At 43.6% G+C, this 13,114-nt stretch overlaps 1 protein-coding gene across 1 annotated transcript in view; it reads left to right on the top strand.

Moving 5' to 3' along the window:
- The first annotated feature begins 7,188 nt into the window (after positions 1–7,188).
- The window catches only part of LOC149313272 (dynein axonemal assembly factor 9-like), a 97,530-nt gene continuing 91,604 nt past the window's right edge, over positions 7,189–13,114 (top strand). Inside the window, exon 1 of the mRNA XM_089526393.1 lies at positions 7,189–7,283. Within this exon, the coding sequence (XP_089382519.1) occupies positions 7,189–7,283 (95 nt within the window). The remainder of the gene's footprint in view (positions 7,284–13,114) is intronic.

Below are 13,114 nucleotides of genomic sequence, written 5' to 3'. Positions count from 1 at the left end.
TCATTTTGGGAATGGCAGCCACAGCTGGACACTAATGTCCTTTGTGTCTGCTTGGCCTGATTAATTCAATCCAGCATGAGAGAGTCATTGTGACTTTCTGCGACTGTTAAGAGAAAACACTGCTTTTCTTTTGTTTTATAAGTCCTGTGCCTGACACAGAGTGGGGGAGGAGGCCATGTTTTGAGCCTTCACACCCAAAAGATGTTATCTGTGGATAAGTGAAATTGTTGTGGTTTACCTCAAGGAATTTCAGGTGTGAGACACTGTGTCAACAACAATCATCATCTCTTTATTTGTAGGTGTTGGGAGTCTTACTAAATAAAGTAAAGCAAAGAGCAGGGCTATGTTGCTGTTGTCGTTTTTCCATGGTGGGAGCCTGATCCTTGAGCAATGTGAGCCAAAGGCTGTGTGCAATCTTTGCAGTAGCATCCTGAGGTCAGGACTCAGGAGTACAGCAAGACTGTGTACTTAACCCAGATTCTGGGGATGCATGTCAGGCGGAAACTAGGTCAGGAAGCAGCCGGCATAACCTGATGTAATTAGCTTCTGGCTTGTTCCTCCAGCTTCCTCCTCCCGAAAGTCTCGCCTTCAGTTTGGTGAGTCCATAAGACTACAATGGGACACCTGCTTGAGAGAGAGCTGCTGTGGTCTAGCGTAGTCTTTAATTTGACTAGCTCCCCTCCTGTGCTTTTAAGAGCAGTTGGAAATTCAGAAATAAAGCCAGAGGAAACTGGATGGAGGTACAGCAATGGGATCATGTTAATTTCTGACTCTGATGAGGGCTGGAATTAAAGGCAAAGAGATCCAACTGGTTGGGGTTGGGCGGGAAGGGAACAGGAATATGGCAACCCTATGGTCAAGAATAGTTGCATGGTGTTACGGCTTGAGAGTTGGAGTAGGACTCTAGAGACTGGGGTTCATTTTCCCGTTTGGCCATGGAAACAACTGAGTGATCTTGGACGAGTCACTCACTCTCAGCCCCAGAAAATCCAGTGATAGGGTCACCTTCGGGTTGCCATTTAATGTCAAGAAATGAAAGATATGTGGTCAATGCATCTGGTGGTTCAAGAAATGAAGGATGTGTGGTCGATGCATCTGGTGGTCCACAGAATCCTAGAATCCTAGAGTTCTAAGGCACCCCAAGGGCCATCCAGTCCAACCCCATTCTGCCATGCAGGAACTCACAATCAAAGCATCCCTGACAAATGGCCATCAGTCTCTGTTTGTAAATCTCCAAAGAAGGAGACTCCAGCACACTCCAAGGCATCATATTCCACTGTTGAATAGCTCTTACCATCACAAAGTTCTCACTAACATTTAGTGGAATCCCTTTTACTGTAGTACTTTTCAGAAGTGGCTAGCCCGCCCAGAAATTAATACATTATATACTAAGTTTAGTCAGATGAACTATTTCTTCAGTTTTGGCTTCTGAGGGTGGCATTGGGGAGACCGCTGCTTCCCAGACAACCTAAAAGAATAAGACAGCAAATGAGTGGGCTTCCTAAAAGCAGACTTTTTCATTTGAAAAAGCAAAACTATTGTGTTTGTGCATTGATTCCTAAATTGTTATAGCGATGTCTGTTAAACATCAGGATAAAGCAATGTGGGATACCATGTCCTCCAACATTTTAAAAAAATATATATTCTCCAACATTTTGTAGATGGAAACTTGGACATATGTGTCCAGGCGACATCAGAATAGGATCAAGATGTCAGATGTTATTAATGAGGAAAAATACATAAGCTTGGAGAGGCTGCATCATTTGGCTTTTGCCTAAGTCTAATGGGAAGGGCATGATTTGGTTCCGTTCTGGGATATTTTAAAAGCAGCTGGAAAATGTGGGATGACAGAGGATTAATTAGGATTGTCTCTGCCAAATCTGGACAGCTGGAAGGTATGGAATACAGTGCCACTGCATACAAAAAACCCAGAGGATTTTCTCAGTGGTTTTGCCACTGAAATCGTGGAGTGTGGAAACCATGAAGCCCTATGAGGAGTGACTAGGGAGCTGGGGATGTTTAGCCTGGAGAAGAGACAGTTAAGGGGTGATATGATAGCCCTCTTTAAATATTTCAAGGGATGTCATATTGAGGAGGGAGCAAGCTTGTTTTCTGCTGCTCCAGAGAACAGGACATGGAGCAACGGATGCAAAGTACAGGAAAAGCAATTCCACAAAGAACCTTTTGATGGTTAGAGCTGTTGGACAATGGAATATCTTGCCTTGGAAAGTGGTGGAGTCTCCTGCTTTTGAAGTTTTAAAGCAGAGGCTGGATGGCCGTTTGTCGGGGATGCTTTGATTGAGAGTTCCTGCATGGCAGAATGGGTTTGGATTGGATGGCCCTTGGGGTCCCTTCCAACTCTTATAATTCTACGATTCTCAGTGTGGATGAGTGTGAAAGAGGAAGGAAGCAAGGAAGGGATTCCTGACTGGTATCATTATGGTGGCTTTGCAGACATTAGCCATTCTCAAGCCCATAGATTTCCCCCTCCCCTTTTCATTAGGCAAAATGGAGGCCTTTGTATGAGCCAAAACTTCCTGGGCTGATGCCAAGGGAAAGGGCCTTTGTGAGCTGGCAGGCAGACTGGCCAGACTTGCAAACTCAGTCCTTCAGCCTCTTTGAATCATGGGAGAGAAGCAAAAGCCCGGGGCTTTCCACGGTTAGTAGAGCAGACATTGGGCTGGAGGTCAAGAACTGGAGTCCTTGGTAAGGCTCAGGGCTCAGACGTCCCAGGCCGGCTTAGTTGGCATCAAGAGAGATAATCATTGCAGCAGGGGATGGAGAGTGTCATTGGCACCGGGTGCCCACTTCTCCTTTGTGCAGAGATGGGTAGATGGTTCAAGTTAATTTTCTTTTCAAATAGTGTGTGTGCGCACTGCGCGCACATGCATGCATGTGTATGTGTGTATATACATACACACACACTCATCCCTCCACATTCGCTGGGGTTAGGGGCACAGGACCTCCATGCAAAATCCGCAGATAACAAAAACACTATATTTTTACCTGAGAGGACACCTCTCTAGGAATCTCTAGGTCCTCCAGTGCAACTCTGTGGTCAGCATCTGCCAGACATTGACCATAGAGTTGCGCTGGAGGAGCTACAAAGGCCTAGTGGAGTGTTCCCTCTAGGAATCTCTAGGGCCTTTAGTGCCACCTTTGGTTAAAATTGGCCAGAGTTGTGCTGGAGGACCTAGAGAGAACATATTAATAAACTCTGTGAATAATCAAATCCGCAAAAGTCAAAGCCACAAATGTGGAGGGATGAGTCTGCATAAATTTGTTGCTGTTTGGCTTCAAGTCATTTTCAACTTATGGCAACCCTAAGGCAACCAATTACAGGGTTTTCCGGGGCTGAGAATTGTGAGATATAAAAATCCACTTTCCAATTTGTTAAGCTAAAGACAAGAAGGACTTAAGAAAACAACCAAACAAATAATCAGGTGAAAGCACAATAAGCCATATTTATTAAAAATATAATCAATTCTGCAGAATAGGGTGCAATCAATCTATCAGCAAAATTAAGCAAAGAGAGATAGCACGGGTTTACACAGATTTTGCACCTTATTTATACAGTTCTTTATATCATCATTATTATCATCATATTTTTCATTGGCCAGATAAAGACATGTGATTAGTCTTAAGACCTCCTTTGCATGTATGTAACATCACCACCCATATCATACATCTCATGATCATTTAAATTAGTCATTATAGATTCATAGGTGTGTTCTAATATTCATAACCCCTTATTACGCATGGTCAGTCAGATTTTGGTGTGAACTTTAAGTCACCCTTTTATGAAAAAAAGTATTCTTGTCAATTAGTGAGAATAAAACTCCCTTATCTGTTGATTTATTTCTCCCTATAACTTTGTCCTTGATGTGCAGGTGCAGACAACGGTTTCTTTCCTTTGAAACCCTTTTGTCTAATTTAATTGCTATATTTGTAATGCAAGTTTACTTTATTATTTATTTATTTATTTTCTAAACAAGACACTAGCCATCTTAATAGTCTTGATATAGCCAAGAGTAACTTATTCAATCTATGTTTTATAAAATAACTAAACTCAACATATTCTAGAATCACAAAATCATAAAATAATAGGATTGGAAGGGATCCCTAAGGTCATCCAGTCCAACCCCATTCTTCTGTCATGCAGGAACTCTCAATCAAAAACATCCCCATTTACCTATGGCCATCCAGTCCCTGTTTAAAGACCTCTAAGAAAAGTGTATCATGTTTATTTATCAAAGATATAAACCCCTTAATTCTTACAAAACAATCTATTTAATAGATAACAGTGTGTTACATATTTAATAACTTGAAGTCCAATATATTTTTATAAAGTGAGCATAATATAAAAACTTATCTAAAAACTATTTCCTTTACCAACTTATTATTTTTTTTTATTCCCCTTCAATAAAAGGGCCTCAGTTGAACTTTATTCAATCCCATTAGAAATATTGATTATAATAGTATACATGTATATATGTGGTTCCATACTATCTATATATGTAATCTAATTATAGCATACGATTATATAATCCTTTCTACTCTAGTCATGTATTTCTAACTCTATTGTTAAATCCTATGTGTTTGATTCAAATCTATTTCTCTCAAGAATGTGTGACTCGCCCAAGGACAACCAATGGATTTCCACGGCCAACGAGGAAACCAGACCCTAGTTTCCAGATTTGTTGGCTGCATTGCACTGCGGAGATAATCCACTTTGATTCTACTTTAACTGCCATAGCTCCATGCTCTTGAATTCTGGCAACTGCAGCTTTGTGAGACTTTTAGCCGCCTCTGCTGGAGAGCTCTGGTGCCACAAAAAATGACAATTCCCAGAATTCGATAGCATTGAGCCATGGCTGTCAAAGTGGTGTCAGACTGGATTATGTCTGCAGTGCGGATGCAGCCAAATTGGTGTCAAACTGGATTATTGCTGCAGTGTGGATGCAACCGTAGTCTGACGTTCAAACCACTACACTACTGTGGCTCTCAAAAACTGAACGCCGTACGTAAATGTATTTCATGGAGAGACCTACAAACAGGTTTTTTATTCCTATAGTATAACAAATCCTTGCCACAAAGAAACTAAAAGGGACTTGAAAGGGAAGTCTACCGGGGTGGAGTCCATATAATTAGAGCTTGCGAATGCAATCCTGCCACGGCCAGGTTATTACAGTTATTATTATGTCCTTACAAGAGCTTGTTCAGCCTTGCGAAGTGCCGAAGCAACCCAACCGACAGGCAGAGCAATTAGCGGAGCAATTAGCATTTCTAATTAGCCTTAATAAGTTCTCTGAAATCCCAAGAAGTGGCTTTCCTTGGATTTGTCAGTGTCAGGGCTGGGCTGCTGGAGACATTTTCCTGCCTGAAATGGGGTCCCACCGACTGCTTTGACATGATCCCAAAAGCCAGAAAATATTAGTTTGACAAGCGGAGCAGAAAAATGGCACCATTTCCCCTGTAGCCAGGCAGCATAAATAGGATACGGGTTGAGTCTCCCTTGTTGTCCCAAATGCATGGGGCCAGAAGCCTTTGGGATTTTTTTCTCCGATTTTGGAATGGTTGCATTTACATACATAATGCCAATATCTCAGCATTAAATACAGGCTGGGCCTCCGTATCCACGGGTTTTTTATCCACAGATTCAAGCATCCGTGACTTGAAAATATTTGTATATATCTATCTAAAATAGTTTATATATATAAACACACACACACTAGATATACACACTAGGAGATATATATATATATATATATATATAGTTTTATATTTGTATCTATCTATCTATCTATCTATCTATCTATCTTAAATAGTATGTATACACACACATATATATATAGACACTAGACATACTAGGATATATATAATATAGTTTTATATATGTATATATCTTTCTGTCTAAAATCGCATATATATATATATATATATATGTATCTATACATACAGACACACACACACTAGACATAAACACTAAAATATATCTATATAAAATAGTATATATATATATACACATGCATATATACAAACATACATACTCACACTGGACATACACAGTCTGGGATAGTACTATATTTGTATCTATTTATCTATCTAAAATAGTTTGTTTATATATATATATATATATATATATATATATACACACACACACACACACACTCACACACACACACTAGCTATAAACATATATATATAGTTTTATATTTGTATATATCTATCCAGCTAAAATAGTGTGTGTATATATATATATACACACACACACACACACACACACACACACACACACTAGACATACACACTAGGAGAAATATATATATATATATATGGTTTTATATTTGTATCTATTCATCTGAAATAGTTTATACACACTAGACATAAACACTAGGATATATATATATATATATATATATATATATAGTTTTATATTTGTGTGGGTCTATATCTAAACTAGATTTATATATGTGTGTAAACTACAGTTGGTTATGAGTAGATATTCATGTCAAGGGGAATCCTTAATATACTATAATATATAATTATATGTATAATATAGTATACATATACTAGGATATATATATGTGTCTCTGTGTGTATATTGTCCCCTTTTTATTTTTTTGCCTATTTCCTTCTTTTTCTGCTTTTTTTTTTAAACCGTGTGTGAAGTAAATACATTTTCACTAAAAAAAAAAAAAGAATCCCCTCAGGAGGAGGAGCAACTACTCGAGCGCAGGCTCCGTTGCTAAGGCAGGCCTCGCTCCGCGTCCTGAGGGGGGAAGAAATCACTAAGGGAGGGTGGTTGCTAGGGGGCGGGGCGTTGCTGGGCAGCGGTTGCCAGGGGCGGTTCCCTCCCTCCTTTTCCTCTGGAACAGCTGGTCCCGTTGGACCGTACCATCGCGAACCCCTGGCGGGGGGGAAGGAAAGGAGGAAGCGAGACCCTTTGAGGGGGAAAAAGGGAATGAAAGCCGGGGGCGTGGTTGGTGTTGTTAAAACAGAGCTCCCCCGGAATGTTAGGGTAGCTACAAGTCCCTTTCTTTCGTCGCCTTTATCCTGTATTGGCCAGTCCCCCCCTCCAGCTGCTGAGAGGGTGGTACGGCCCGGCCCTTGCTGCGGCTGCAGCAGAAGCAGAAGCAGCAGCGTCGGAGGGGGCTGTCAGTAGCAGCAGCAGCAGCAAAGGGGACAATGGCGCTGCTCCCGACGAGGAACCAGCTGCTGCCGCCCCCGAGCCGCAGGGGGCGCCCCACCAAGGGCCGAGCAGGAGCCCAGGCTGCAGTCAGGTGAGCGGGGCCTGCCCCTGCGGAGACCCAGGCCCTTTAAACAGGGACCCGCCCCCATTACGTCTCATAGGGACCCTTCAGGGCCCCACCAACAATTGTGCTGCAGCCCCTTCAGGTCAGCCCTCCCTCCCCCCAACATTGGCCCCAAACCCTTTAAAGAAGGACCCTCCCTTCTTTATTCCTCATCCCCATCGAGTCAGGACCCCCTCCTCAGCAAACCTTATGCCCCCGCCCCATTATAGTTAGCTTTGATAAAGGTGGGATCCTTCACTGCTCCCCCCACAATTGAGCAGCCCCTTCCTGTCAGCCCCCCAATATCTCAACCCCTTCAAGTGAGCCCCCATATCTCAACATCTTCTGGTCATCCCCCCCCCCATATCTCAATAACCCCTAATCCCCACCAACAGCCCCCGCCCCATTTAAAGAGGGACCCTCCCCCATTTCCCACCCCACCAGATCAGGCACACCTTATGGCCTCACCTTAGCCCCCCCCATCCATTATGTTTAGCATTGACAAAAGGAGACCCTTCAATGCCCCCCTGCAAGTCATCCCCCATATCTCAGCCTTTTAATCCCACCAACAGCCCCCCTTTAAATAGGAACCCCCCAATCCTCCCCCCTCAGCACACCTTATCGCCTCATCTTAGCCCCCCACCCAATTTAGCATTGACAAAGGCTGACCTCCCTCCTTTTCCTCTGGGACAGCTGGTCCCGTTGGGGAATTGGGGGAGGGTCACCTTTTAAAGGCTGGAGGGGTAATGAGTTGAGATATTGGGGGGCTCATTGGAAGGGGCTGCACAACTGTTGGAGGGGCTCTGAAGGATCCCTGTTTGTCAGTGGTAAACATAAAGGGGGGGGGGGCTAAGGTGAGGCCCTAAGGTGTGCTGAAGTGGTCTGATCTGATAGGGGTGGTAAATTGGGGGAGAGAATTGGGGGAGGGTCCCTCTTTAAAGGGTTTGGGGTAATTGATGGTGGAGATAAGGGGGTCTGACCTGATGGGACTACTGTTGGGGGGGGTATTGAAGGATCCCCCTTTGTCAATGTTAAATATAATGGGCTGGGAGGGGTAAGGGGGGTAATAAGGTGTTATGAGGAGGGGGGGTTGGCCTGGTGTTGGTGGGAAATGGGGGAGGGTCCCTTTTTAAAGGGTTTTGGGGCCATTGTTGGTGGGGATAAAGGATTGAAGAGCCCTCCTTTTATATAATAGGGTAAAAGGGGTGACGGGAGTGATAAGGTGTGCTGAAGCATGGGTCTGGTGGTGGTGAGAATGGGGAGGATTGAGGGAGGGTCCCCCTTTAAAGAGTGGGGGTGTTGGGGGAATGAGGTGATGAAGGAGTCCTTTTTACCCAAGTGAAATGCAATGGGGTGGGAGGTGGGTTGAGAATGTCTCTTGGGGAGACTTAGTGGTGGTAACTTGGGGGAGAGGCCCTCTTTAGAGGTTGGGGGGCTGTTGATGGGGATAAGGGGTTGAGATATGGGGGTCTGACTTGAAGGGTCTACAAAAATGTTGGGGGAAAGGATTCTCCTTTGTTGATGTTAAATATAATGGGGTGGGGTGATAAGGTGTTTTGGGGGATCTGACTTGGTGGTGGAGGAAAATGAGGTGGGATTGGGGAGGGCCTGTCTAAATGGTTTGGGGTATGTTGGTAGAAGGGGTTAAGATAAGGGGGCTGGCTTGAATGGGTTATACAATTACTGGGGGGATTGAAGGATCCCACTTTGTCAGTGTAAATTTTAATGGTTTTGGGGTGAGGTGATAAGGTGAGCAGGGAGGGGAGTTTGACTTGGTCTTTGTGGAAAATGGGGGGGGATAGGGAGAGGGTGCCTTTTAAAATGATGGAGAATGTTAGTGGGAATAAGGGGTTAAAGTGTGGTGGGCATGAAGGGAGGCTGACATGATGGTGGCACAGAATTTGGGGGTACTGAAGGATGCCCCCTTTCCAATGTTAAATGTGCTTAATGGTTTTCAGGGGGTGTAAAGTGATGAAGTGTGGGTGGGTGATGGAGGAAGGGGATTGAGGAGGGGTGCCTCCGTAAATATGCCTAAATAATCTCAAGGCCTCATCTCAAAAGCTAAGTAGAGTTGGTCCTGGTTAGGACTTGGATGGCAGACCGCCAATGAATACCAGATGCTGTGGGCCATATCTTACAGGAAACACTAAGAAAACCACCTCTGAGAATTCCTTGCATAAGAAAACCCTGTGAAACTCATGGTGCCACCATAAGTTGGCGGGAGACCTGAAGGCACATACTGCACACTCTCTCCTTAAATAGTCGAAGGCCTTACTGAAATCAAGGTATGCTACATCCCCAGCATTCCCTTCATCTACCAAGCTCATAAGATGGTGCAGTGGTTTGAGCGTTGGACTAGGACCCTGGGAGACCAGGGTTCAAATCCCAGCTGGGTCATGGAAACCCACAGGTTGCACTCTCTTAGCCTCAGAGGATGGCAATGGCAAACCCACTCTGAAGAAACCTGCCAAGAAAATCCTGCAATAGGTTCTCCTTAGGGTCACCATAAGTCGGAAATGACTTGGAAGGCAGCTACAATAACAAGAAAGGATACTCCTTAAGCATTTCCTGACAGGGCTGTCTGGCTTAAACCAAGCCAAATTACTGTACTAAAAAAACACCCAGTCTTGTTTGTTTAAACTGATTATTCATATTTTTAAAAAATGTCTGGCTATTATTACTTTTTTCCAACCCTCTTACACAACGACTGTTTGAATTTAAACATTTTGACTTCATTGGTTCATTGGCAGTCGTTCATGGATAGACCAGTATTGGAGGTCAGTTGCTTCTTTTAATAACTTTCTTTTATAGTGGAAGAAAAGCCGTTCAGAAACAAACCCTTCAATTAACATAACTTCGACCAAAACTGCTTTGCTTTAAAAGAGACCTTTTTTATATTACGAAACACACTGCAGAAATGATCCAGTTTGACACCACTTCAACTGCCCTGGCTCAGTACTGGGGAATTCTGTAGTTTTGTGAGACATTTAGCCTTCCTTATTAGAGGGCTCTAGTGCCACAACAAACTACAATTCCCTGGATTCCCTAGCACTGAGCCAGGGCAGTTAAAGTGGTGTCAAGATGGGTTATTTCTGCAGTGTGTTTTGGCCCTTAGCTCTACATTGGTGTATTGCATTTGTAATGCCAAAAAGACCGGTTTAGACAAAAAAAAAACCCATTAAAAATATCCTGTTTTTTCCCGCATGCCCCCTCCATATTCCCTGCACAAACTTCAACCTTGCACAACTTCATCAGTTGTCTTCATTGCACATGCAAAATGTGTGTGTGTGTTAGTATTGGCAGGAGGAGGTCTGGTATATGTATGCCAGTGCAATAGATGTGCAAATGGAGTGTGCAGGCAGGAACAGATGAGAGAGCAGGCTCTGGATGAGGGAAGGGTGCATGTCTTGGTGTAAAGTTGCAGTTGTGTGCCTTCAAGTCCTTTCCGACTTACAGCGACACGAAGGCTAACCTATCATAGAGTTTTCTTGACAAGAGTTGTTCCTAGGTTTGTAATTGCCTTCCCCTGAAGCTGAGAGAGTATGACTTGCCAAAGGTCACCCAGTGGGTTTTGTGGCCAAGTAGGGATTTGAATTCTGGTCTCCACTCAACACTCGAACCACGTTATGCAGAGGGTCAATAAAAGGCATGGCTGGAGGGTAGTAATGCCTAGTGGAATTAGAGGCATGGAAGCCCTGTGATGTGATGGCAAAAGGAGTCCAGGGAGATGGAGATAAAGGAGAAGTGGATGGGCCTCCTCAGCAGAGAAGATGCAGGGAAGTAAAACGATACAATGGACCCTCCACATTTGCTGGGGTTCAGGGTGCAGGACCCTTGAGAAAGTGGAAAAACCACAAATAAAAAAACACTTTTTAAATCTCAGAGAACACCTGTCTAGGAATCTCTAGGTCCTACAGGGCAGTTCAGTGCTGAAGATCTGCCAGACATTGACCCTGAAATTGCCGTGGAGGACCTACAAAGTGTTCTCTCCAGCATGACTTTTGGCAGAAGTTGACAACACAGTCATGCTGGAGGACCTAGCGATTCCTGGAGAGAACCTGTTAATCAAATCCATGTATAATCAAATCTGCAAAAATCAAAGCTGAAAACGTGGAGGGCCAGCTGTACTGAGAGGGTGGAAAAATACATCATGCAATGAATGGAATATGAATGACCTGTCCTACGTGGGCTATTTGGCGTAACTGTTTAGGTATTCTAGAAGACATGGGTGTGGAGTAGAGGGCAGAAGGCTCACAAGGGTGTGGATGCAAATCTGAAGATATGGCTCTTTATTGTTTGTTTTCTGCCCTCTGAGAAACCTGCTTGGCTTAATTGCATCTCTTTGTTGCAGAAAAAAACCCGAATTCTTAATTCTAAGCAAGTAGGCAAAAGCACAGCAGTACTTCCCTTGGCCTAGAAATGGTGCCACTGATTTTAGTTTAGGATTGCAGACCAACTTCCCAGAATTCTCCACTACTCAAAAGGCTTATTCAGACTTCTAAGGCCCATCCCACTCTTGGGACAAATATTTGGAGATCTTAAGGAGGCTGGAGAGAAGAAAAGACCACAGATTGAATGGCTTTGGAAATATGGAAATACACGAACTCTTGAAGGCAATGAGTAGGATGTGGTATGTGTGTTGGGGTCTTTGTGTTGTATCATAGGGTGTTCTATTAGTGCCTTGGGACTCCACTTGGTCTTTTCTGAAGTTGTGTTTTGTCACCTTACAGACAAGAGCAGTGGCAGAGCAGAAGCTGAGTAAGTACAGAGATGAAACTTTGAATGCAGGCAAGCAGTCCTGAAGATGTAAGAGATGTGCAAAGGCCTTTGACAAATGGTTCATAATGCACACAGATGGTGTTGATGTGCAGAAATGCATAGGAAAGCATAGTTGATCGAGTCCCTAGAGAAAGGAGATTGGCACCACGGAATTTCCCATCCTTCTGTTGGGATATATAGGGTACATAACGGAGGTAGAGGAGCTTGTCCTTTTGCATGTGTGATGGCTTCAGAAATCTGGGCTCATGCTGGAAGCTTTAATAAGGAGCTAGCATTTATTTGTTTGTTCGTTTATATTGGCTTTATACTTCCCCTTTTTCCTGGGATGGGATTCAAAGCAGTTTTTGCGATATGTGGTCGCTGTGTGTTTTGGTATTGTCAAATTGAACTAGTTGTTTTGTGGAGAGGCATTGGAGAGGAGGAGATAGTTTGTTCATATGGCTCAATATAGAGTTGGTCCCCCACGTTTGCTGCGGTTTGGGGCACAGGGCCCCCGTGTAAGTGGAAAAACTGCAAGTAAAAAAACAACTATTGTGTTTTTACCTGAGAAGACACCTCTCTAGGTCCTCCAGCTCAAATCTGTGGTCAACATGTGCCAGAAGTTGACCAAATAATCATAATAGAGGACCTACAAATGCCTAGAGAAGTGTTTTCTGTAGTAATCTCCAAATTCTCCAGTGCAACTCTGTGGTCAATTTCCAGCAGAGTTGCATTGGAGGACCTAGAAATTCCTAGAGAGAACATATTAATCAAAGCTGCAAATAATCAAAGTGGCAAATGTGGAAGGTTGACTGTATGCATATACGGATAGTTGTTTTGTAGGTTTTGGATGTTGTTCATATGGATAGGATACAGTGGGAATGGGCTTCCTTAAGAAGTGATATCTATTTTTCCTCTGTCTCTGGGTTGGCCAAAGGACCAATATTTGGGGGATAGAGATCCTGTCTGATCTTGGAACCTAAGCTGGGTCAGCTGTAGTTAGTACTTAGATGGGAGATCACCAAGGAGTACCAGGTGCTGTATGCTGCGTTTCAGAGAAA

The sequence above is a fragment of the Sceloporus occidentalis genome, unplaced genomic scaffold, assembly GCF_023333645.1.
Source record: "Sceloporus occidentalis isolate IW3139 unplaced genomic scaffold, rSceOcc1.0.p SCAF_5, whole genome shotgun sequence".
In the NCBI taxonomy this organism is placed as follows: domain Eukaryota; kingdom Metazoa; phylum Chordata; class Lepidosauria; order Squamata; family Phrynosomatidae; genus Sceloporus; species Sceloporus occidentalis.
This window is presented reverse-complemented; position numbering and strand designations above follow the sequence as displayed.